This window comes from Parus major, chromosome 20 (genome assembly GCF_001522545.3).
Source record: "Parus major isolate Abel chromosome 20, Parus_major1.1, whole genome shotgun sequence".
NCBI lineage: Eukaryota > Metazoa > Chordata > Aves > Passeriformes > Paridae > Parus > Parus major.
In genome coordinates this window covers 2,822,588-2,847,633 of record NC_031788.1, presented here as the reverse complement: position 1 = coordinate 2,847,633, position 25,046 = coordinate 2,822,588, and the positions used below count along the sequence as shown (strand labels likewise).

Below are 25,046 nucleotides of genomic sequence, written 5' to 3'. Positions count from 1 at the left end.
GGCCCCGGGCTGCCCCCATCGGCCCCGGGCTGCCCCCATCGGCCCCGGGCTGCCCCCATCGGCCCCGGGCTGCCCCCATCGGCCCCGGGCTGCCCTCATTTCCCCCAGGAAGGCCCAGCCACAAAGTCCTCCGTTTAAAGAAAAGTGCACCGAGAACTCCGATCACAGTTCGTTTTTGTTAAAATAAAGGCTTGGTAAGATGGAACACCGGAACAAGGAACAGTTGAGGCTGTTCTGTGTTGTTCTGAGTCACCCAGCCCACAGCACTAATCCGAGATTAGCTCAGTGGGTCATAATACCGAAGTTTCAGTTCCTGTCTGGGCCACTGACTTGGACTCAATCATCCATGTGTGTGCCTTCCAACTAAGACAAATCTGGGAGTCTAAGAAAGATCCATCTAATTACTCACAGCAGCCAGGGACAAATGAGTTCTCTCAGCTCCAGCCATGCTGAGGAACAACCTCATCTCCCAAGCCTACAAGCCCTTGGTTCTGCTGCTGGAAGTTCCTGGATGAGGGGCCAAGATGCCCTGGTCAGGAGGGATCTCATGAGTTGGAGATCTGCCCCCATCCCGTAATTTTCCTCTACCTCACAGCTGGGACAATGCTGAGTTTCAGGACCTGACCCAGCACTGAGCAAAGCTGTTGGAGAAGGCCTGGGGTTGATTTTCTGCAGATTAAATGAACAGCTGGAAAATAAAGAGAGAACAGAACCTACAGTGACAACAAGAAGCCATTAACAAGAGCTTCACTGCTGTCCAACAATGCCTGGTTTTGGGGGCTCCTCTCTCAGAAGGGCTGCAAGGGCTGTGTCAATGCAGAACTCCTGCACTGTCCCAGCTGCCATGGGAAAGAAGGACACAACTAGAAGTTCTATAGCTTTCCAGTCCTTTCAATATGCCTGTCCAACACTGCAAGCATCTCCTACCATAGCTCATTCACAACTGCAACAGGATTTCTACCCCAAAGGATAAAATGCAAATTTCATTTAACTTTACAGCACTAGTAGAGGTCAAAACAACAACAAAAAAATTACTTTCTCAAGGCAACCACACAGCAGCAGAGTGTACTTAAGCATTTCCCTGTTCATTAAGCAGTTGTACTTAAGCATTTCCCTGTTCAGAGGGATTTATTTATCCTGTACCTCTAGCCCACTCAAGTAACTGCAGGTTGTGTGTAGCTTGCTCCAAGCTCCTCACTTTCCAGCAGGCCTGAAGAAAGTCCATCAACTTTTCTGCCCCTCTTTTTGGTTTTCCTTTAGAAAGAAAAACCTCTTGGTTGGCTGATTCCTCCTTTTCTGGTCGCTGCTCACACCTGTTGCAAAGACACTAATAATGCATTTAAAGGTTTGGATGTGCCCAGTCAGCTGAACACTGAGAGGTTCCTGAACATCGGTTCAGCTGCACCAAGGCAGAGCTGCAATTTCAGCCTGGGCTGAGTCCCCTTTCCACCCAAGCCTTGTGTGTGGCTCATGTTCAGCCCAGCTGGGGCACTCGGGGGTGGCTGCACTGCCTGAGGTACACTGAAATATGTGGGGCCCAAAGGGAAGTTAGAAAGAGGAAGGAAATGGGGAAATAAAAAATAAGCATGTTAGATTCTTTAAAAAGAAAGCAAGCTACACTGAAGAATCAATCAGACATTTCCTAGTTCACCCTCCAGCTCAGTTTTTTGTCCAGACATTACCTGGATTTTTACTGAAGTGGTTTTCAGGCAGGAGGCACTACTGACCTACACTGATCTGAAACAGGGGGACCGAGCACTTTCCCATGTTCCAAGTGCTCCTCTCCCCCCATGCCATCCTTCATGCCCAACAGAAACGCCAGAGCTACAAATCTGAGCCTTCACCTTAAAATAAATAAGTTTTCTCAACTGGGCAGCCATTTGTCAACATGAACTACATGTTTATAAAGTGGACAAAAATAAAGATGGAGCACACAGAGTGGTAGTGAAGCTGCAGTACTTCCTGCTTTTCCCCTTATGATGAGAAGCTCAGGCTCATTTTTGTAGAACAAAGTAAGCTGGAGTGTTTCTGTAAGCCTGTAAAACTTACAAAATGCAATAAAAAAGATAATTTTAACATGCAGAACTTTCTTTTTCTGGACACCTGTTTGATATTCAGGCAACCAGCTGCTTTGAGATCAGCAGCTCAACAGCACTAACAGATGGTATCCGAGTCATGGCTTAGAAAGGAGCAGTAGCAGAATTGAATGGGAAGTTGTTTCACTTCATAATAGAATTCACATTGTGAGGTACCACACTTTCCATTATGAAACTATAAAAATAATATTCCCAGAATCTGAAACGAGTTCAATAATTTAAACCAATGATGCAAAGAGGATCAGGTGTTATCTAGGAAGACCTGTCCCAGTACTGCAAGCTTGGAGTTAAAAGATTGACTGGGGCAGCTCAGGAGGGAGTGTGAGCTTTTCTTAGAGTTTCTCTTCTCTCCAGGTTTCTCTGAAGAGGCATCTTTGGGATCTTTGGCATTTTCCCCTTCACCATGGTCAGGAGCTCTTTTTAAAGTGAATTTCTTGGTTTTTTTCTGTGAGTAGAATTCCCTCATCAAGTCTTCCACCTCCCACTGCTCTTCTTTGCGTTTCCTACAGCAGTGCAGGGCAGCAGGGTCGATGGGATGAGCCTCGGTGTTGAAGATGTACCCCCCAGCATTGAGGACACACTCCCCGTACGGCGTGACCACCACATCGAAGTCTGAGCCGTCATTGTGGATGAAGTTGTCTGGGTCAAACAGCAGGTACAAGTATTTGATTGTTTCAGCCAAGAAGAAGGATTCCATGCGATTATCCAGCCTGTGGTCCCTCAAGTCTTTGATCTACAAGAGAAGGAACAGCGTGGGTTAAGTTACATCGAATTCAGTAAGTTATGAATTTAGGGAGAAAAGTAAAACCAACCTGGAATTCATTTCAGTTAAACAGCACAGTATGACACCAATTCACCCTCATAGAATGGTCTGGATTGCAAGAGACCTTAAAGCCCATCCCATTCCACCCCCTGCCATGGGCAGGGACACCTTCCACTGTCCCAGGCTGCTCCAAGCAGCCTGGCCTTGGATATTTCAGGGATCCAGGGGCAGCCCCAGCTTCTCTGGGCATCCTGTGCCAAGGCCTCCTGACCCTCACAGGGAAGAATTTCTTCCTAACACTTAAGCTCACCCTCAGTTCAGTCTGGCCAAGGAGAAGAGCTTCCCTTTATTTCCCCACTAAAGAAAAAAAGTCATAATGCTTTTACCTACTTACTCCCAATATTTTTAAAGAGATTTTTGTAAAATAGAGCTTGAAGCATGTTTGAAATCCTCTATTAAATAACTATAGAAATCACTCACTGCACTTCTCAGGTGTTTTGACCAGATTTTCAAGGCATATAGTGGGGAAGCCAAATCACACACCTGGCAGAAGGAGCCTGCAGGAGAGCCTTCCTGCTCAGCTGCAACACCTACTAGAAATGCAGGAGAAGCTTCTGGTGCTTTCCCATGTTTTGGGCTCTGGGGCAACAGCCCATGATAGAACTTGGCCCATGGTGAGGAAGCTAGGACCAGAAACATGACCAGCAATTACCAGAGCAGCTTCACAGAGAAATACAAGGGGCTTGCTGGAAAAATATCACATTTGCTCAAAACAATTGCTTGACTCAATGGCAAAACATCACTCATGAGAACACCTTCTAAAAGGTGGTTCTTAGCAGCCCTTCAGCTGCCATGGCAGATGATTTAGCACTCACAGTTGCAAACCCACAGTCCACCTTGCTGATTTTCTCTATGGACTCCACGGCGTCTCTCCCCAGCTCCAGGAGCGTGGGGTCTCTCGTGGCACGATACAGATACATCGCGCTCTCAATCAGCTCTGCAAAACACCCAAACATTTGCCAGCACAAAGATTATCAAACCATACACACAGCAAGGATGAGCTATTCCTTGAACTAATTTAAAAACACTTCAGCAAAACCAGGTGAACAGCCTGGCTTGCCTGGCTCCAAGCACAGATTTTCCTTTCCCTAAGGATGTGCTACAAAGAAATTCCCTCTAACCAGCCTGCAGCAGCTCAGGTAAGAGTGACTAATGCTCCCTCCCACATTCAGTGAGTGGGAGAGAAGAAGCAAGAGACAAAAAGATTAATACTCAGTTGTCAAAGTTAAAAAAAATGCTTCTGGAAAGGATTACAGAAAAGAAATTCAATCCTCAAAATACAGTTTTTAAACAATACAGTGGAAATACTCTATACAGACAACATAAGTAGCACGCTGTGTTTAATTACTAAAGGAACTGATCTTTATACTTTAACACCTTTGATAATTAGGGCTTATGAGTATTTTTGGTAGATTTGTCCAGTGTGGATGTCACCTGAACACTCAGACCAAAAGGAATTTACATATTCTCATTTACATTTATGGACACACTGATCAGGTTGATTTTTTTTTTCTTTTGGTCAGAGTTGTAAAAAATGAGAAAAAAAGAGTTAATTTCCTTACAGTATCACAGACAACACAGAATCCTTCCTAGATGCAGAACTGGAACAGTCTATTCACACTCACTTTCACTTCCTCAATATAAAGGACACAAGCAGTCCCTTTAACATTTCACATGGCTGAAGCACCCCACGCCAGACAATCTAACACTTAAACATGTCAAATCCCACACTATAAACAAAATTCCTTACCAGGCCACCTTTCTATAGTAACACTATGGTTTCCTTCCTGTTTCCTTCCTGTCTTTGTGAGTGGGGGAAACAAAACATGCAGCTTTAACTCTGGAAATCCCTGCACAAATCCATGCAGGAACTGAGTCAGAGCAAAACTGGGGAGGAAACTGTGGTGTAACTAACATTTGATCTCCCAACCAGAGCTAAAGCAGGAGTTCATGTCCCTTTTAATTTCAGTTCTGTTTACCAGGTCTGAGTGGATATCCTTCCCTCTTGTCCACTGTGTATCCCTGGGGAATGTTGTAGAACTCAGGCAGGCCCCCAAACTGCTTCCAGACCGTGTAATAGTTGAGGAAGGTGCGCATGGCATTATCTACATCCCCAATGAGGCTCTGAGAGACAGGAAACAGCAAACAAACACGGGAGTGAAGAAAAACCAGCCCAGGAATTGATGCAATAACACTGCTATAGGTGAAGAAATATCCAGTGACAGAAATGGGCATTTCAGCAGCTCTGAGTGGTGTAACTGACACTGGGGCACGATGCCTTAAGGACAGGTAAAACTAAAAATGCTGCTTTTCTGGTGGATCACATTCCCACACCTGAAATAATATGAAGACTCTGATTTTTTTTTAAAGAAGGCTCTGTTTCTTCAGTCAAATGTTTAGTCAATCACAGAATCCAATCTCTTAAGAAAACAAAGTCCCAGTCCAAACATGAATACTGATGAGAAAAAATTCACACAAATAAAACATTTGTGAGGTGGTAGAAAATCAGGTGTGAGGTTCTTTTTCCTTGCATTCCTATTTGGATTATGGGACTACTGTCAGTGCCCTCCCATCATGCTGAATGGGAGACTGTAGATAAAATCAACATTTTCTTCAACATCATCTTCTACAGGCTCAGGCTACTGCAGATTTCACCAGAGATCAAACCAAACTTTTCAACCTGCACAGATGAGGGTTATATTTGTAATCTTTTTCCTGAAGACCAGCCCCTGACAGATGAACAGAATCACCAGATGCTGCTGGTATGACTGCTCTTACCTGCAGGCCTGGCCAGTATGCCTCCAGGGACTGGAACACAGGCATGGACACTGTTCCTTTGTACATCTGAACCCACAGGTACCAGTCATCAAACTTGGTGTAATTTTTGATAGCTTTGTTATATTCTGTAAAGAAACAGATGGGTAGGTAAGCCATCTGTAACAACAACAACAAAAGAAAAAAAGAAAAAAGTTTATTTTCAAGAATGCCCCTTTTTCACTTGAGCCATGTTCAATGACTTCTCAGGGTGCTCACTTTGGTAACTTTGTTGTCACAGACTGTTCAAAAGTATCACAGCAAAGCCTTCAGTACAGTCTTGAATGTGCCCCATTAGATCCTTCATCTCCTCCTGCCACAGGTGCTGGGCCCCTTCCCACAGAACACAAACACTCACCTAAAAACATGGACATCAGCTCCTTGTCCTGCAGGAGGATGGCTCCTTTAACCAGGTATTCAAAGTAGGAGTCCACTCCTGCCCCAATCCCAGCATCCTGGGCCACCCACTTGGCAGTGATCACATCAATGTGGTTCCCCACCTGGAAGGAGTGAAGGACAAGGAGAGAGGGACTTAAAGTGACACAAGAAATCCTGCTCCTTTTTTCAGACCATCAGATAGGCAGTGTCCATTCCAACCAGTATTTTCTCCATTACAGGACACATTTATCAGCATTAGAGAAGTACAAACTGTAGAAAATACAGCTCTTATGCTGGTAATGTATTTTATATATCTAATAAACATTTTATGCTTCCAGTATCAAAGCTCCACTGGCCAAAACAACACATTACAATGCTGCTGTAAAAATGCACAATTTCAACATGAAGTGTCTGGTCCTAATTCTGATCTTGCAAAAGTGTACAGAAGGATGGAGAGGTGCAGATACAGAGACAAAGGCCAAGAATGTCAAAGGCACAAGAGCTGCCATGTTAATATTTAAATAGATGCTGGCACTCTTCAGCCTGTGAACAAACCCAGCTGATGGAGAATATACAATCATGTCTTTCTTAGAAAACATGAAATAAAGCCAGCAATGATCAAGGATTTGGAATATAAATCAAAAATAAACAAATCCCAAAGCAAACCAAGGGAAACATTTCTTCCTACAGCCTGTGAATAATTTGTTGCAATAAACACAAGGTTTAAATAAATCTGTTTTACTTCACATATGCAACATCAAGAGTTCACAGAGGTTATAAAAGCAGCAACAGAAAAGAGCAGGAGACAAGGAACATGGAGATAATACTGCCAGCTCTGGCCATTCCTGAACACCAGAGCTGTACAGGCTGGTAATGTCTCAGTGCACTTGCCAGGCTCTTGCTCTCTTCCCTAGGCCTTTGTCCCACTAGACATCAGACAGACCTTTCATTTAATCTGCTACAGCTGCTGTCACAAGAGCTGCAGCACCCAGCAGGAGGCATTTGTGTCCCAGCCACATCTGGTGTGGGCCAGAACAATGGGATAATGTTGGGCTGCAGGGATGTGGATGCTGCAGGTGTTCAGGAACAATGTCAAACATGAGCCTCCAGCCCAGTTAGGAGCACCATGGTTATTTATCCAATTCTATCTCCTCTCTGTTGATGCTTTTTGATGCCTAGAATTGCATCCACAAAGCTACACAAAAAGCAGCCCAGCACATTCCAAGTCCATTCCTCACTCACCAGCCCAATATCTGAGCGATTTTTCCACAGTGCCTTCAAAGCTTTCCTGGCAACGTCCTCGAACACTGGGTCACCAGTGAGGTGGCTTAAGGTGGCAAACTCCACTATAAACGTGCCAATTCCAGCAGTACAGGTGACTGGGGTCTCCCCAGGGTTTACTCCATGCAGCAGGTTCACTGTGCCATAGGGCATCCCAGTTGGGGTCTGAAAAGCTGAAGCACAGAATTTTGGGGTCACAGAAGTGCTCAGAGTTGTGTTTAACAGACTCTCAAGCAAACACATGCCTCACATCCCACTGCACACGGCAGGAAGTGGGTCTGGAGTAACTGCAGAGAACAAAATGAGAAGTAGGGTGTGATCCTGGGAGGGTCAGAGAGGGTATCCCAAGGCATACACAGTCCTGAGGAGGTCCTGGACATCTCTTCCACCTTGCCAGAGCAGCAGACTGCATCCCCACATTCTTTTACAGCACAAGCAAGGTGGTCACTAAACACACTGGCCAGCAAAGGGCACAGTGGGGCTGTGATCACTCCATGGGTACCCACACGGGAACAGTGCCACACCACAAGGGCACACAACCCAGCTGCAGCCCATAAGGAGAACTTCTTGTCTTTACAAGCTGCTGCCTCAAAGCCTTTATTTATTGTTTATATGAAATATATTTCCCCTCAGTAAGCAACGAGCACACAGCACCTGGCATGAACACATACAACAACATCTTCCCTACAAACTAAACTTGGAGCACTGAGCTTGGAGCTCAGGGACCACAGGAGTGGTTGTTGAGCTGGCTCATCCAGCAGTGCATCTCCCATCACAGGCAGCAGCCAGCTCATGACCCCCAGCACAGTGACACACAGCAGACAGGGGCTCACCTGGCAGCAGTTTGCGAGCTGCTTCCTCAGCCATCCTCAGCAGAGGTCCTGAGCACGGCCAGCCTGCTTCCACTTCAACCCCAGCCTTCCTGGAGAGCAGGTGAGCAGAGAGGAGCCCTCCCACCACTGCAAGGACACATCAGAATCCATTACACCACGTGGGGAGCAATGACTCTAATTCAAATCCACAAAAGAAGAGTGATCTGTTTCTTGTTGCTTGTTTGCAGGGCAGCAGAAATGTGTGGAGTGACAGGACAAGGGGTGGTGGCTTCAATTTGAGAGAGCAGGGTTAGATGGGATATTGGTAAGAAATTCTTACCTCCAGGTGGGGAGACTCTGGCACAGGGTGCTCAGAGAAGCTCTGGCTACCCCTGGATCCTTGGAAGTGCCCAAGGCCAGGTTGGACAGGCTTTGGAGCAGCCTGGAATAGTGGAACGTGTCCCTGCCCATGTCAGGGGGTGGAATGGATGATCTTTAAGGTCCTTTCCCACCTAAACCACTCTCAGATTCTATGGTATGTTTCCCTTTTCTAGGAAGAGTCAAGAATTTCCATGTGATAGCAGCTGTGAGTCATTAGCTGTATTTAGCTATTACTTATGTAGCTAATACAGCTTTATTAGCTAATATTAGTTATTTCACAGGCTTGTCTATGGTCACATAAGAACCAGAGAAATTACACTGCTACAGAAATTGGCACAGCAGTAGTTAGCAGGACAAACAACAAAAGCATAACTAACAATTTTGTGCCTTGACAGTGTCTTTTAGCTGGGTGGCACTGAAGCAGTCAGGCATTCAGGGAGTAGGACTCCAAAAGTCTTTGTGATTTTGAAGAAAAAAACAGAATAATCCTAAAAATTGAGGATCTCTACTCCAAAGGAGTATACAAAAGATGATAGGATAAACTCTGGATGCTTTCAGCAAAAAATATATTTATTCCAAAGCTGAAAACCTCACACCAGAATACTGAAAGTGCCACATCTACTTCTGCTTGTGTTTAGACAGGAAGCAAAAAGGGGTGTGCACAGACTGAAAGGAAGTGATGTTTGTTCGGGGTTTTCTCTCTCTCTGCATCCCAAACTCCCTCTGACCACCTCCTCACCTCTGAGACTCTTACAGGAAGGAAACCCAACACAAACTCCACCTCACCTCGAATGTTTGTTTCAAAGACAGATGCGTTGACATCAATATCGAAGTCTACGCCCTCCTGCAGCACGTTGACAACTCGCTGGAACTCGGAAACATTTCCCAAAATCTGCAGAGAGAATCAGGCTTAGAGTTCATGGAAAAACAAAGAGCAGTTCAATATGTGGGGCTGATTTTAATTTGGTTTTACTATTGAAATCATTAACTACAGATATTACTAAAAAACTGACTGACAGTTTCATGATTTTTTCACACACACTTTAGGTCTTTACTCCAGAGGGTTGTCAGGAAAGCGACAACCCCTCCAAGGGGTGATGCAAAGGGAAATGGAAAGTTCTCAGGTCAATGAATAACTACCTTTTGGCACCAGCACATAAAATCCAGGTGTACAGGTGGCACACAGGGGCCTTGAGCAGGCTGTGGGCACTCAGGGCTGGCTCCTACTCACCAGCAGGGTGTCCAGGGCGTCGATCAGGGTCAGGGAGAAGCTGCGGAGGAGACAATCGAGGTGAGACCTGGCGGAGGGGGGCGGCCCATCCCCATCCCCGCCCCGGGACCAGCCCTTACCTGCCCCAGGTGTCCTGCCCGTCGCACGTCAGCGGCCGCAGCTCGTCGTACGGGAAGGCGCTCTCCAGGTAGTGCTCGTAGGCGTGGTAGAACATGGCACGGACCCGCTCCCTGCGGCACAAGCACGGCGCGCTCAGCCCCGGCCCGGCTGGGCCCCGCACCACCCGCTCCGTACTCACCGGTAGGAAGCCACGTCCAGCCCGCGGGCGGCCGCGCCGCCGGCCACCGGGAGCCGCAGCGCCCAGAGGCACAGCAGCGGGCCGAGGAAGCGCTGCACGGCCGCGCCGGGGCCCCGCATGGCCGGACCCTCACCGGAGCCCCTCACCGGAGCCCCTCACCGGGACTCGCTCCCCGAGCCCTCCCGCTCCCCGGCCCCGAGCGCCCTCAGGGCCGCCTCAGCCCTGGCCCCGCCCCTCCTCCCCCTCCAGCCAATGGGAGCGGCCTTCAGCTCTCCTAGCCACGCCCCTCGCCGCCTGCCAGCCAATGGAAGATGTCTCCGCCCCAGCTCGGTCCCGCCCTACTGCCCCCACCAGCCAATAGAATAGGTCTCCGCTTCACCTGGCTCCGCCCTGCCTCCCCTCCAGCCAATGGGAGCGAGGAGCGCTCCGCGCCGGTGCGGTGCGGGTCGCGGAGCGAGCGGCGGTGCTGTGGCGCCTCCCGGGGCGGTGCTGCCGCCTCAGCGGCCTGTGCGGCCCTGGCCGCGGCGTTTGTCACCGGGACTGTTCGTGCCGGACCTCTGCGGAGGCTGCAGCCCGCCGGCTGGATGGCACGGGGCAGTGGCGGAGCGGGCAGCGCTTTGGGTGCTGCTCTCAAGCCCCAAAGCCTGAGATAAATAAATGAAGCTAGCGAGTGCTGTGACGCTCCCATAGAAACGAGGCGGTGCCACCCGGGAAGGTGCAGATCCCGTGTGGGACGAGGCCGCGCCGCCTGGCACCGCTGCCGTGCGGTTCCCGTCGGAATGTTTGTGAAGCATTGGGGCATTGCTGGCCTGTAAGAGTCTCTCCTGACAAACCTTCCTCGTGCTGTTTCTCCCCGAAATTGCAACCCAGCTCGGAGTGAGGTCTCTGTTGCAGCAGGACCTGCTTTGGAAACCAGTGCCTCAATCCGTGCATGGTGCCACCCTCCTGCCCTGGAACTGGGCTTCAAATGTGGCGTATTCTGTCAGAGAATGGATCAGAGGTGATCCAAGACACCGGGACTGAAAGCAGCCTGGTTCTCTGGGGTGCACTGAGTCCCCTGGGGCTGTCCTTAACTTCCCGGAGAAGCCTTGGATACTGGCTGTCCCTGGATCTCTGGCAGTGTCCGAGGCCAGGCTGGACAGGGCTCGGAGCAGCCTGGGACAGTGGAAGGTGTCCCTGCCATGGCAGGGGTGGGATGGGATGGGTTTGAGGTCTCTCCAGCCCAGCCCGTTCTGGGATGCTGTGATGAGCTGTGGCTCACACCAGGCAGGGTTCCCCAGGTCGCAATCCCAGCACGGTCACACCGATTTTGGCACCCTGCAGTTTAACCATCGCGGTGAATTCCAACATCAGAGCCACTGCCTGAGCTCTCCCTACGCCTGCATCTCTAGGTTTGGATTGATCCACTGCAAATCCCTGACGTTCTTCCCACCCATACCCATAAATGAGGAGGGGGTAACCCAGGCAGCGAGAGCAGAAACAAGAGAAGTGATGAATGAACCCTTTAGATGGCAGAGGTGCAACGTTTAGAAATCAAAACTATTAACACTGCTTGCAGGAGAGGAAGGGGCATCAATAACCCTACTCTGTCATCTCACGGCAGCTATAGATTAATATAATTATTTGCATTGGGAAAGACCCCAAAGATCACTCAGTTCCAACCACCCCACCATGGGCACGGTGGTTTAGCATCAAGAGGGGCTGGCTGTTGATATTCTTTGAGAAAATAACCCAGTTTACTTCTCTGCTCCCAGCCCGGGGTCATCCCACTAGGTGTCAGTGCACACCCAGCTACCAGCACGATGGCCCAGACAAAAAGCCACCGTAATTTTCAACATACTGTTCATTTGCTGCAGCTTTAATTTGGGTTTCTGGGGCCATTTATCATAAAAGTGTCTGCTTGCTGATGCCATGGCTCGAGGCTGTGGGAGTATCTCACTGTGCTCCTGGGAGAATCAAACTATTGGAGCTGATTTCACTAAAAGCTGTCACAATACATTACTGGAATGCTTTTTATTAAAGTTCATTTCCAGACTGATTTAACAGCGTTCTAGAGCATTGCTATTTGCAGTGCTATTTGCTATTATACTGGAGCACTAATTTCCCTATCAAAGTCAGTTACTCAGTTCTCAAAGCTGACTGCAATCTTTCTGAAGCAGATGCAAGAAAAGCAGGACTGGACAGAGACAGAACCGTGCAGCATTCCCCTCCTGGCATCAGAGGGAGGAGCAGTGTCCCCATCCTGGGGAGACAACATCACGAGTGCTAGTTGCACTAATCAAACACCAAAAGAAGTGATGAACAGAAGGTGGTGTGAGTGGGACTGAGTCCAGGGATTGATGGGCAAGAAACCCATGGCTGGGAGAGGCAGCTGGATCAAAACAGCTGGGAAAAACTTTAAAAAACTGGATTTGGTGCAGTGGTCATCACCCTAATTAGGCAACCTTGTGTGTGGATTTGGGGGGCAGACGGGGGCTGTCTCCTCCCAGGCACCTCCTGAGAGCCACAGGTTGATTACAAACCCCACCTGAGCGAGGTGACTCTTGTGGCCACCACAAACCCCACCACACACAGGCTGAGAAAAGTGTGTGGGAAGCCAGGTGGGCTGGAGGGGACAGCAGTGTGCTCAGGGTGTCATACAGCCTGGGCTGTGTGGAAATCACCTGTGTGCTCACTAATAAATAGAGCTGGTGAGCTGGAGATTATTTGGAGGCAGGGATGGCTTTCACTGTGGCTGTGGCATATTCAGGGGGATGTCAATGTGGTTTGCACATAATATCATACAAGTTACATAGGCTGCAATAAATCAAAGAAGATGCAAGGAGTGGTGTTTCCAACTGGGCAGAGCATATTACTAAAATATTTAGGCTTCATCAGAGTTAAGTGCTTCTTCAGATGCCCCATTCCAGGCTGTCTTTATGGAAAGGCTGGCAAAATCATCTGAACTTTGGCTTGGATATGGGAGAGGCTGCAATTACAGGGGCGTTGAACACTGGTTTATGGCCTCTTTAGGCTGAGGACGTGTTTACTACTTGCTATTACCATAAGTGGTGCTGTTGCCCTGCTTGCAATTTTGATGCCCATCAAGATGGAAACTGTATGTAAATCAGGATCCCTCGCTAATGTTTATAATTCATGGTGGGATGTAGGAGTTCGTCTGCCATGAGAAGAACTGTAAACAGGAGGTTTATGAACACTGAAAACTGTTGCTAAGGTGGTTCTCTTGAAATAATTTTCCTTTGCAGCTGAACATCAATTCTTAATTTTAGTAGCACACGTAGCAGGATGGAAACGATGATTGATTTTTCTCCAAGTGCTGTGGGCTGCTTAAGTTGAGATTTCACTGTAAAAGACTAGACATTTCCAATTGCTTTTTATAAGTTCAGAATTGATTTTATTTGTTTAGCACCTGACTAATATAATAAAGGAGAAAAATGTAGTTGGACAGAAAACACAGAAAATGGATGGGCTGCCTGTTTTCTGACCTTCCTTTAGGTGATGTGATTTTAAGCCATGCTCCTGCTCCAGGTATCTTCCAAACTGGGCCATACAGAAGTTTTTGCCCTGTCTTCACAAAGAACTGTGGCTCCATGTAGACTTTGAATGTTTTGTGCAAGTTTGGCTTGCTGTTGGGATCTGGACAAGTGAGAAAGCAAAAATAAAACTGAGTTAACATCAGTGTGCCTTGCTTTTTAGTACAGGTACTTGTGGCACTCACATTACCTGACATCCATAAAGTTCAAAACTGCCCCACTTGTGTGAATGAGGCTTCATCTTCTTTATCCAAGATAGGATTTTCCCATGGGGAATGTGGCTTTGATATATTTTACCCAGCAGATTTGGAGGTGTTCAGGTGAATGGTGCCTGTAGGCAGACAGGGGACAGGCAGAATTTCTGTGGCATAAATCCATCATGTCCCCACAGCCATGGAGCAGATCCTCAGGGGAGAGGTGAGGGTCTGTCTGCTCTCAGCCCCTTGCACATGATGGTCAGGAGGCTCTGCACAGGCTCCTACTGCATAATTTGCTTTACCTGGTGGTCTTACAAAGACAAAAAAAACCTGGCAAGAAGAGTTATTTAGCCTTACACATAATGGAAAAAGGGTGGGAAGTTTGGCTAGTGGCTCCAGCTCAGCCAGAATTTGAAGTTCAAAATAGTTGTTGTGTCAGGGAGAATCCCTCACTTTTCACATGTGCACATGTGAGTGTGGTAAGAAGGACTGAGTTTGGATAGAAAGGAAAGCAATGAGAAAAAATTCCTGCAGCTCTCTGGAAACACAGGTGGCAGAGACATTTTATTCCCTGGTTTATGGTCATGTAAAACAAATTCACTGCAGCTTGTCAGTGAGCAAGGATCTCCTGCTGCTAGGTAAAGGGCAGAGCAGGGGTGAGTTTGTTTCTCTGCTGCAGACAAGGACTGTGTGCAGGAGTGTGTGACTCCACCCTGGGCTGCAGGACTGGCAGAGGCGGTTTGGAGCTGCTGGGAGATTTCTCTGGCATTTTGGAAAAGGAAGTTTTGTCCTGAGGTTTTGAGGGACAGGGGAAGAAGAGAGACACCAGCAGCAGCCACTCTGGGACAGTCTGGGCCAGGGCTGGGGTTTACACCCGAGCCCAAGTGTCAGAAACTGCTGCTGATCTGTGGTGTGAGCAGCAGAGATGCACCAGAGCACATCTGGAGGAGTCACTGTGCCACACCTGCTTTTCCAAGTCAGACAGCTCAGGGCTGTGGCTTGTGCATCTCAACTTTTCAGTTGTGATTTCTCGTAAACTGGATGAGCACCAACATGCAAACAACAATAACAAGGTACCACCCTACCACAACAATACCCAGCAGCTTAGGGACCAAGTTCAGCAGGATTCTTGCCAACAACTCTGAGTAGAATTTTGCTCATTTTGAGACTTGGTTGTTTGGGCTAATTTCCTGTCTTTTCCACTTTATTGTTTTTTGTTTGTTTTTTTTTTTTTCTGTGGTGTAACAAAACTCAATGAAGGTTAACAGTAGAAATGGGTTAGAAGTCTACAGGGTGCTTGGCTGTTTTAAAGGCATCTTGGAGAACATCTTCATTCACCCAAAAAATATAGTGTGAATATTGAGTGAATCAAGTGAATATTGATAGAATCAAGTGAAATGTAGTTAAAATTCAGATGATGCTTATCTGTGTTTTAATCTAACAAGTCTTTGTGGCTAATACCTTGTACCAACATACACTTTCTTAAATTTTGCACATGTATGTGGCTGAGAGCGCTGCTTTCATAACTGAAAGGGTAAATATGACCTTTCAGAAATTGTGGAACTTCCCTCTGCTCTCTGAAAATAGGGGGGAAAAAAATCCAATGAAAAACACTCTTGAGTGTTTTCTTTTGCAGATTAGGGAGGGATTTTTTAATCTGCAGTCAAGGAAAGCTCAAAGTGTCCTCTACAAGAGTCCTCACTAGTGTGTGCAGCAGGTGATGAATGATCCCTGTGTTAGGTTTGAGGACCCAGCAGGACACAGGAATCAGGATATGGGCTGCAGAATTATAAGGTTCTAAAACTTTTGAGCTCTGCCTATTTTCCTCTTTGTTTCAAGGATTTAAAAGGTCTGAGATCTCTTCAAACTTTGTTTTTCTTAGTGACAGCTGAGATCTTTAACTGGATGGCATCACCTGGGCTGAGACAGAATCACAGAATTCTGGAATATCCTGAGCTGGGAGGGACCCCCAGGATCCCCCAGCCCAGCCCTGGCCCTGCCCAGACCCCCCAACAACCCCACCCTGGGCATCCCTGGCAGCGCTGTCCAAACGCTCCTGGAGCTCTGGCAGCCTCGGGGCCGTGCCCATTCCCTGGGGAGCCTGGCCAGTGCCAGCACCTCTGGGGAAGAACCTTGCCCTGACATCCAGCCTGATCACACAGCTTCATGCCAGTCCCTTGGATCCTGTCACTGGGTTTAAGAAACAAAACAAAACTCCTGGGAGCCGCTGGTGCTTGGCCAAAGCAGTGGAAGTTCATGGTACATCAGTGCCTTCTCCAGCCACTGCCACATGTCTGGAAATTTTAAGGAACATTGGGATGGCACCAGGGCATCGTGGCCATGAGTGCCCGTGCTGCCTGCACTGCCTGCTGTGGGGCCTGTGGGGTGGATGTGGAGCACCCAGCCTGAGGTTTGCCATGTCCCATGGGATTGATGGCCTCACAGGTGCTGAACTTGTGGCTGTTCAGGGTCTGCTGGTGTCACCCAGACCTCCCAGTTTGTCCCAGAAGTGCGGCGTGGCCTCCAGCAGTGCTGCCGGCAGAGGTGCAGCGGGTGCTGCGAGGTGAGCGGCCAGCTCATCTCACAACTGCTGTCACTGCTGGGGTGTTGGGAAACACCAGCACTGCCACCAACATCAGAGGTACCTGTGCTCCTGAGCGGGGTGAGGAGCAGCCACCCCGCTCTGCAGCGCTGCTGTGGGTTCAAGCACGTTCCCGCTCTGGGCTGCGGTGGAAATGTGGCTTTCTGAAGTTTCTCATGAGAAGCAGGACTTGTCCTCCCCAGCCAGCCTGGCTCTTGCCTTCTCACCCATGCTGTCTCCTGTTCCAGACCCACAGATGATGTTCCTTGTGTGGTGTTTCCTCACATCCCCAGGGAGACTCACTCCCATCCACCCCTCACTGAAGTGAGAGTCTCCCAGTCTCTGCTCCCCATCTGTATAACTAAGGAGGGTAAATGCTCATTTATTGACTCCTGCCTGCATTTTTCCTCACCTCAGGGACAGGGGTAGATGTGCAGCCAGAGTAGGACATGGGAACACCGTGTGTCTCCTGGCTGGAATGCTGGTGCAGATCCTGTGGAAAGGCCTTTCTCCATAAGAACAACCACACAGTGCCTCTGCCTGAGTCATTTGGAGTCTGTTGATCTACCCAGTGAGAGTCCAGGTGGGGAGCCCCCACAGCTCACCCAGGAGAAGCGCTTCTCCATAGCTCCATGAAGACTTTTTCTCTTCCAGTCTTTGTCTTGAGCCTTAGAATCCCAGAAGGGTTTGGTTTGGAAGGGACATTAAAGCCCATCTTGTTCCACCCCCTGCCATGCACAGGGACACTTTCCACTATCCCAGGCTGCTCCAAGCCCTGGCCTTGGACACTTCCAGGGACCCAGGGACAGCCCCAGCTTCTCTGGGCACCCTGTTCCAGGGCCTCCCCACCCTCACAAGGAACAATTTCTCCCTGAAGTCCCATCTAACCCTGCCCTCAGGCAGTGGGAAGATGTCACCCTTTGTGCTCTCCAGCACAACAAGACCTTTTCCTGCACTGTCGCAGCCTGACACTGGGAAATGCAGTCATACATCAAAGCCAGCAAATAGGAAATTAAAATTGGGTTTTAAAAAGGGATCCTGAGGGAACAAAGCTTCCAAATCTTGTATAACCCCTCTTGTCCAGGTTAGCAGCAGCATGTGAACTTTGGATCCTTTGACCACCATTTTTAACATTGGTAAAAATGTAAGATGTATTACAAAATCATCATGATGTAGTGGCCCTTTCCTTGGGAAGGCTTAGCAAGGGTATGGAGCCTGGGTACAGATGGCCATTTTGCTTTGGGGATAATGTGTCCCAAATCTGGCTGGACCACAAACCTTTGGAGAAATCTCATCTAGCAAACACCCCAAATGGAAGTCAGAGTTGCATCTCCCATCTACACCCCCCAAGGCTGGGAGATGGATTCCCCTGCATCCACCTTGGCTTGTTCCCAAGTACTGGGAGAGCTGGGCTACAGTGAGGAAGAGGGAATAGGAAGGTGTAAGACAAAGACCCCAAAGCACTTCCCATCCCTGGAAGTGTCCAAGGCCAGGTTGCACAGGGCTTGGAGCAACCTGGGATAGTGGAAGGTGTCCCTGCCATGGCAGGGGGTTGGAACAAGGTGGTCTGGAATGTTCCTTCCAACCCAAACCATTCTCTGATTCTTGTGAGGAGCTGGGGCTGGGAAATGACCTGGTGAAGGGAGCTGCTGTTGGGGTGGGAGCAGTGCCAGCAGGGTTTGGTGAGACCCACAGCAGTGGGTGCCAGTGCCCGTACCTTGGCAGAGCTCTGTGAAGTTTCCATCCCTGCTAATAAATCACATGAGCATGAGCTTAATGACAAAGGAAATAATTACTTCTTCTTAAGAAGCTCATCTCCTCGCACCCCAGGGCCCGTGTGTGGAGCAGTGAGGAGTTTACAAGTCCGGAGCGTGGGAGGGAGGCGAGGCTGACAGAACTCGGGTGGTGTGTGCCAGGTGTGAGTGCAGGGGAGCTGCAGCAGCCAGGCCTGCGCTGCTGCACCTGCAACAAGGTCATGCAGAAGTCACCTGAGGGCAAACACCTGTGAGCCAAACCCTGCAAGGTGCTAAGGCAGCTCTTGGTGATGTGGCTGATTCCAGATCACCCTCAGCTCAGCTGGCTGCCTGTGACAACCTGCTGAGCACCCAAAGTTTGACCATGAACACCATTGCTAAGCCCTTAGAGGGATGGCAGCTTCAGAGAGCTGATCTGTGCCTGGCTGCTGTATAAGCAATGACTTTGCTTCTATCTCAGCCCACCATTAGCATTTAAAATCATTCCTTACCGACAGGAAACAAAACACAGCTTTGAAAAAAAAATCTATCCTGGTGATGGGCTTTGTTTTGCATTTCTTTGTGACAAAAGTGATTAAACTTCTAAATCACAGCTGCTTTTCTCATAAAAAAGACAAAGCATCTTTCAATCCCTCCATCATTTCAAGAGTTGCAGAAAGCTCTAGGTAAATGGGAGTGATTTGATCTATCTTGAATTTATCACTGCATCTCCTACACCCACAGGCTCCCAAGCAGGGTGTATTTGCTGTCTCATGGCCTAAAAGCTTCCCGTGTTACTCATAACTTAAACACTGAGAGAGAGATAAGGGATTGGGTTTGGTTTGTTTCCTTTCAGAAGAAATGAACATTAATAAATATCTCATTACCAGAAAGTGTCATAGTGAAAGTACAGCGCTTTCTCCTGTTCCACAGTTGGCTCTTTAATTTTCACCATGGTTAAAGAGCAACATGAAAACCCTGAAAAATGATCCCAGTCACACTCAGCTGAGTTTTCAATAACTGCTGGATCAGATAGGGCCGAGCTCCTATCGCAGGAGATGATCAGATATGGGGCAGCAACTGCTGCAGACTTTGCTCGGCACAAATTATTCCCCCCTAATGTCCACTGAAAGGTGAAAATCTGCTGTTGCAGCACCCATGATCTTCAGTATTTCAGAAAACTCCTCAGGCCCTGAGGTTGCTTGCAAGGAGCCCTGGTCCTGCTGTGAGCCATTTCCCATTTCATTTCCTGTCACAACCATTGCTCCAGAGAGAGTTGCTGGAGGGGATGTTCTCCACCAGCTTTGTTTCAAGGAGAGGTGGATGTTGATGCCCCAAAAGCGTGGGCTGCCTGTGGAGGTGGCCAAAGGTTCTGCTGCACTGGAGGACAGTGCTGGAGGCTCAGGTTGAGCTCTGGCCATCAGGTTCATGGGTGTCTCCAAAGTGGGAGTGAAGATGCCTCTGCTGTGAAGGATGGCTGAAAATGACACCAAGAAAGAATGCCCCGAAATCATGGAATCAGAATATCCTGAGTTGGAAGGGACCCACACGGATCATCAAGTCCAACTCAATGAATATCCAACTCCAAATGAAGCTCCAAGAGGAGGAACGAGAGGAGAGCATCAAGCTGGAGTGAGATGGAGCAGTGGGAAAGGAGCCATGAGTCAGGATTGTCCCCAGGCAGAGGATGGAGAAGACCCCCAGTGAGGAAGCTGTCTGCTGTCCTTCAGCCAGGCTTGGGACATGAGTCTCTCTGCACCCATTCCCTGGAGTGGAGAACAGAGAATGGAATCATTGCCAAAATCACCCCACAGAGCCTCAAAATCTGGCTTGAGCCAAGGAGGCAACACAGCCAGTCCTGGATGACCCCAGCAAATCCACTGCTGATTGGAAAAAGCCAGTGGGAGAGAGCTGCCATAGAGCATGGCCTTCTGTGCACTGTTCCCACCAGGGAAAATCCCTGCCTTCCAAATCCCACCAGCAGCTCTTTGCTGGTCCTGGTGGGGTGGTGGGTGTGATTCAGTGCCTGGGTTTGCAAATGCTTTTGGGCAAATCCTGTCCTCCAGCACCACGAGAACGGGGAAATGAATACATAAAACACAGCCAGGAGTGGGGAGTGGAGAGAGAAGCTTGGAAAATGGGTGAGTGAGCAGAAAAAGGTCAGAAAGCAGAGAAAGGTCCATCTCCTGAAACTGGTAAAAGGGAAAGATCTCATGGCTTTTAGGCCGATCTTCAGACATGAGTCCAGGTATTGGAACATGTAGGGTTGGAAATACTGTGGTTTATTTGCTACACATGATTTACAAGGCCCTTCAGTGGGAAATAAATTTCACAGGACAATGCCTCCAGGGAAAATAATATGTGTTTGGATGGGTGATTCATCATTCTGCATTAAGCCCATAAGCTCAGCTGACATCGAGGTATACCTGATAATCTCTTATCTAAATAATTTCCCCTTGAAATCCTCCATCTGTGCAGCTTTGTGCTGCTGGTGGAAGGATAAACTGCTGGGCCAAAACTTCTGCTGGGAAAACTGGCCTTGTAGTGGCATGGTCAAGATGGGGAGATGCTGAATCCTGCCCAGAAGACCCCACACCATGCTGGGTTATGTGGAAGGCACCAATGGTCCCAGGTGACCTCTGGAGAGGTGGTGGAGGGTAGGGGTGGAGGGCTGCTCTGCTTTTTTTTAAGTATGGGTGCCTTTAAAGCTTTTGAGAATGTCCCACCTGGTCATGTCATGCTCCTGACCGGTACCAGAAGAAGGCTAAGTGCAGAGCCTTCATCTGTCTTGGCCAGCCTGGAATTGCCTTCATGCTGAGACATTTCACCAGAATTATCCAAATCTCTTCTTCACTGCTCCCAGTTTGGGTCACCTTCATTAGCCACTCTGGGATGAGGCACCAGTGCTGAGCTCCCAGAACATCTTCCCACCAGTATGATGCTGAGAACATCAAGCACACCCCATCCTTCCACAGCCTCCCTCAAACTCCATTTTTTTTTTGCCTTCCTCTCAGCATCCCCTTTTTCCCTGCTGTTGCAGGCACAGGGGTTACCCCATCACAAGGCTCCAGGGGCTGTTTTTTGGGGGGGATGTGGATGAAGTGTAGATCATCATCACTGCATGCTGTGTGTTGGGGCAGGACAGCTCCATGGGATGGGGGTAGAGCTTGGGATGTCTGTTGTGGGTCTGGGCATGGGTCCTAGAGCACCTTCCCATCCTTGTCTTTACAGCTGTGCTGCAAACACGGGGAATTGTGGCCAGCCTGCCACTGAGGCCTGCTCGTGCCTGGCTGGCACCTGGTGTGCCAGGGTGATGTGAGGCTTGTGCTGCTGAATTCTCCAAATTAGTCACTAATTATAGCAGCCACCCACAGTGTCCCCAGCAGCAGAGTATCTGTGAAGGTCACGAACCCCGTGATTCAGCCGTGAATCCGCGTGTAAGTCTGGTGAAATAACAGGAAATATGGGCATAACGAGACGTCAGCCCATCGCTGATGGTGCCGATAGCGCGTTCCGTGCTTCTCCCTTTGCCATGGAAACAGGCTTGGATGGCACCCAGAAGGGTAAATGCTCTGCAGCTGCCTCTCTCCTGAATCCAGGCGCTGGGTTTGCCTCCTGTGCTGGCTGGCAGGGAGAGCTGAGCCCCACAGCAGCTGCCCCCAGCTCCCAGTGCACCTCTGCCAGCCCTGAGAGGTGGAGAGGACTTCTGCAGGAAATGTCCAGCCCAAATGACACCCCCAGTCCTGGCCAGCCTGGAGAGGAGGAGGAGGAGGAGGAGACTGAATGCATGGTGCCCATCCCTCTGCCTCACACACGGTGTGCCAGGGCCCCATCCACTCTGGACCAGCTCTGGGATGGAGAGGTGGGAGCAGCTTCCCGTGGTGCTGGTGGCTGGGTTCTTCTCACTGCCACAGTCTCTGTGTGGCAGCAGGGCAGGGCTGCTGCTAAACAGAATCACTGGAGCCTTTCAGAGGTGGCTATTCTGTTTTCCTCCTGTTCCTCCACAGGGGAAAGCTGCGAGCAGAGCTCTCCTCCAGGAGTTTTGGTGTGTCAGGAGGAAGGGGCTCGCAGCCCGGGGGCACATCCAAATGTCTGCATGGGCTGGTAGGAGCAGGGATGGGTTTTCCTCTTCCCTGCAGCGGCTGTAGCACAGGTGGTGGGCACAAAAGCTGTGCCTGGCCCTGTTCTGGGCAGGTTTCTCTGCTCCTAAGCCACCTCATGAACCCCATCACCCACACCCATGGAGCTACTCAGCCCCCTGACTCTTTCCATCTCTGTGAGCTGCTTATCCTCTCCCAGCTTCTTCCACCTCCTCCTGGCACCCCCCAAGCTGTTGCCTCCCTCATTTTTCCTTCTCTGACTCCTCAAAGCCCATCTCAGTTCCTTCCATGCTCTCTGCCCCTTGCTCAGCCTCAGTGGCCACAGGATTATCTCTCCATTAATGTGCAGTTCAGCAAACCCAGAGCATTTTGGAAAGGCTGAAGGGATCTGTGATTTTGCTTTGAATATAGCAACGTGTTTTGGCTAAAAGGAACAACAGAACATTTTGAAAATGTCAAAATATTTTGTTTAGGCATTTTTTGAACAAAATGTTTCACTTGGTAGTTGACAAAAAAAAAGAAAAAAGAAGAAAAAGATCAGTTCAAAATCTCCAAAATAAAATCTTCCCACTTTTATTTTGAGATAGCACCTGGCTGGGAGAACTCAAACTACAAAGGCACAAAACCCATTTTTAATGGTAAATAATGTCCAGGCACCCAAGGGAGTTTCTTCAGTGGAAGTCAAAATGTTTCAAAGGGAGTCAAAACATTCCCTGATATTGTTTTTCTCCCTATTTCTCTTAGGTGTGAGAAAAAAACCCTGTCCTTGCTGGGCCTGGATCAAGAACTTGTGTTCGTTTTTATGTTGGCTGCCAAGTAGAAATATTTATGGCAACAACTTGATAGGCAGCTCAGGTCTGCTTCTTGTGTTAGAGAGAGAATTAATGCTGGGATCAGGATGTCTGTGGTGATCCTTCCTCTCTGCCCCTCTGCTTTGGCTTCTCGTCCTGTAGGATGAAGGGTCCAGAGAAAATATTTTTTCCCCATGTTTGTCTAAGTTTGCTCTAACCCCTGCTCTGCCCTGGAGATCCTGGAGCTGTTTCTGAAGGGAGCCTGCAATTCCTTTGTGTTTTTCAGAGCCTTTCTTATTTCACAGAATCCCAGACTGGTTTGGGTTGGAAGGGACATAAAGCTCATCCTGCAGTGGGCAGGAGCATCTTTAACTGTGTCAGGTTGCCCAGAGCCACGTCCAACCTGACCTTGAATGTTCCCAGGGATGGGTCATCCGCAGCTTCTCTGAGCAACCAGGAGCATTTCCTGATGGATGTCTCTGTCTGGCCTTGTCCTCCTGTCCTCTCCTCCTCACTGTGGGATAAAAACCTGGGGTCAGGATCCATCTCCCTCTGCCCAGCACTGGGGGCACTGAGCTCCTGCTGAAAACAACACACATCCCATTTTCTGCCTGCTTTTCCGTCAGCTCCAGCCATGCCAGCTGCCTGTTTGTCTTTCTGCCACCTGTGAGTCCTGCACAGCTTTTACAGCTGATGGCTAATTTCAAGTAAACTTGCCCAAAGACTTGAAGGTGGGAAGTTCCTACCAGAACATCCACAACTGAGAGTGGAGAGGACCAAGTGGGAATGGGTGATCTCATGGTGTTTTGCCTCCTGGAGGCACCTCCAGGACTTGGGTGGCTATTGTGGTCCTTCTCACCACAAGCTGTAATATGAAATGCACCACTGAAACAAAACTATTGAAAGACAAGCAATTTTGGTTAAACAAACGTAGGAGGAGTGACTGAGGGAGCTGGAGGGGCTCAGCCTGGAGAAAAGGAGGCTCAGGGGGAACCTTCTGTCTCTGCACAATCCCTGCCAGGAGGGGACAGCTGTGTGACCCAGGGAACAAGGGATAGGGTGAGAGGAAGCAGCCTTAAACTAGGAGAGGTTTGTATTGGAGATTAGGACAAATTTCTGCACAGAAAGAGTTGTCAGGACTGGAGCTGCTCTGGGCAGTGCTGGAGTCCCCAGCCCTGCAGGGATTCAAAAGCCCTGTGGATGTGGCCCTTGGGGACATGGCTTGGTGGCAGCCTTGGCAGTCCTGAGGGAATGGTTGGACTGGATGATCTTAGAGGCCTTTCCAACCTAAATAATTCCACGATTCTCTGACAATCCAACCCTTCCAGTAAATCCCACAGCCCTCCTCTCACACTGCCCTGGTGGGGTGGCTGGAAGGAGACCTTTGTGTAACACCTGAGTTTGCCAGCTCATATTTTCACTGCAAGAATTGCAAACATTTTGATCAACATTTATTAGTCATCAGATAATAGACACCCACAGATTTTTATCTGCTGTCTCTTGTGGGCTTTTAGGAGGTTTGCAGCAGTTCTGCAGGTCACTGTCTGATGTATCACCTGGGACCAATATTTTTCTTATACCTGAAGCTCCTGAAGCTCCACTTGTGGCAAAAATTCATGTATACAGTTAGAAAAAGTTCTTTCAGTGGAGCTTGGTGAATGTTTTTGTACAAAACTCTCAGGTGGGGAAATTTTCAGTTCATCTGAAGTGCAGCTCTTTAGTGAACCAGCTAAAGTCTCAGAGCTGACATTCACCACAAAGATTCAGTTTGTATTCTGCATCACCTCTGTGTCCTGGTGTTTGCAGGGAAAAGCACAAAGTGATGTGGATGTAGTTTAAAGGAAGACAGCCAGAAGAAACCCAAAGTGTGAGAAATGTTAATGTGTATATACACCTCTAAGCAGTATTCAAAACTCTTCTCTTCTCTTCTCTTCTCTTCTCTTCTCTTCTCTTCTCTTCTCTTCTCTTCTCTTCTCTTCTCTTCTCTTCTCTTCTCT

At 48.8% G+C, this 25,046-nt stretch overlaps 2 protein-coding genes and 1 long non-coding RNA gene across 4 annotated transcripts in view; 2 read left to right on the top strand and 1 right to left on the bottom strand.

Moving 5' to 3' along the window:
* Positions 1-25,046, top strand: part of LOC107213168 (perilipin-3-like) — a 663,366-nt gene that overhangs the window by 75,936 nt on the left and 562,384 nt on the right. The window lies entirely within an intron of this gene.
* Positions 955-10,258, bottom strand: LOC107213166 (ER degradation-enhancing alpha-mannosidase-like protein 2). 2 transcript variants are annotated; one of them, XM_015647279.3, is made up of 11 exons: positions 10,115-10,258; positions 9,936-10,046; positions 9,817-9,856; positions 9,372-9,477; positions 8,226-8,351; positions 7,354-7,565; positions 6,092-6,233; positions 5,698-5,822; positions 4,899-5,043; positions 3,735-3,856; positions 955-2,829 (listed from the first exon to the last, which is right to left on the bottom strand). In XM_015647279.3, the coding sequence occupies exons 1-11, from the start codon at positions 10,231-10,233 to the stop codon at positions 2,338-2,340; spliced, it is 1,740 nt and encodes a 579-aa protein (XP_015502765.1). In that variant the 5' UTR covers positions 10,234-10,258; the 3' UTR covers positions 955-2,337. The 2 variants fall into 2 exon arrangements, with proteins under 2 accessions (XP_015502765.1, XP_015502766.1); XM_015647280.3 differs by lacking the exons at positions 9,936-10,046; positions 10,115-10,258 and having other exon boundaries at positions 9,726-9,854.
* Positions 9,795-25,046, top strand: part of LOC117245327 — a 23,649-nt gene continuing 8,397 nt past the window's right edge. Inside the window, exon 1 of the long non-coding RNA XR_004499942.1 lies at positions 9,795-9,876. This is a non-coding gene — a long non-coding RNA (uncharacterized LOC117245327). The remainder of the gene's footprint in view (positions 9,877-25,046) is intronic.

Bases quoted from the DNA above. Each gene is read 5' to 3' on its own strand.
- LOC107213166 (XM_015647279.3), bottom strand. From the start codon at position 10,233: ATGCGGGGCCCCGGCGCGGCCGTGCAGCGCTTCCTCGGCCCGCTGCTG. The intron at 10,047-10,114 runs GTGAGTACGGAG...CTTGTGCCGCAG, and splicing joins CTGGACGTGGCTTCCTACCG to GGAGCGGGTCCGTGCCATGT. The intron at 8,352-9,371 runs GTGAGGTGGAGT...GTGTCCTTGCAG, and splicing joins CTTTGAAACAAACATTCGAG to TGGTGGGAGGGCTCCTCTCT.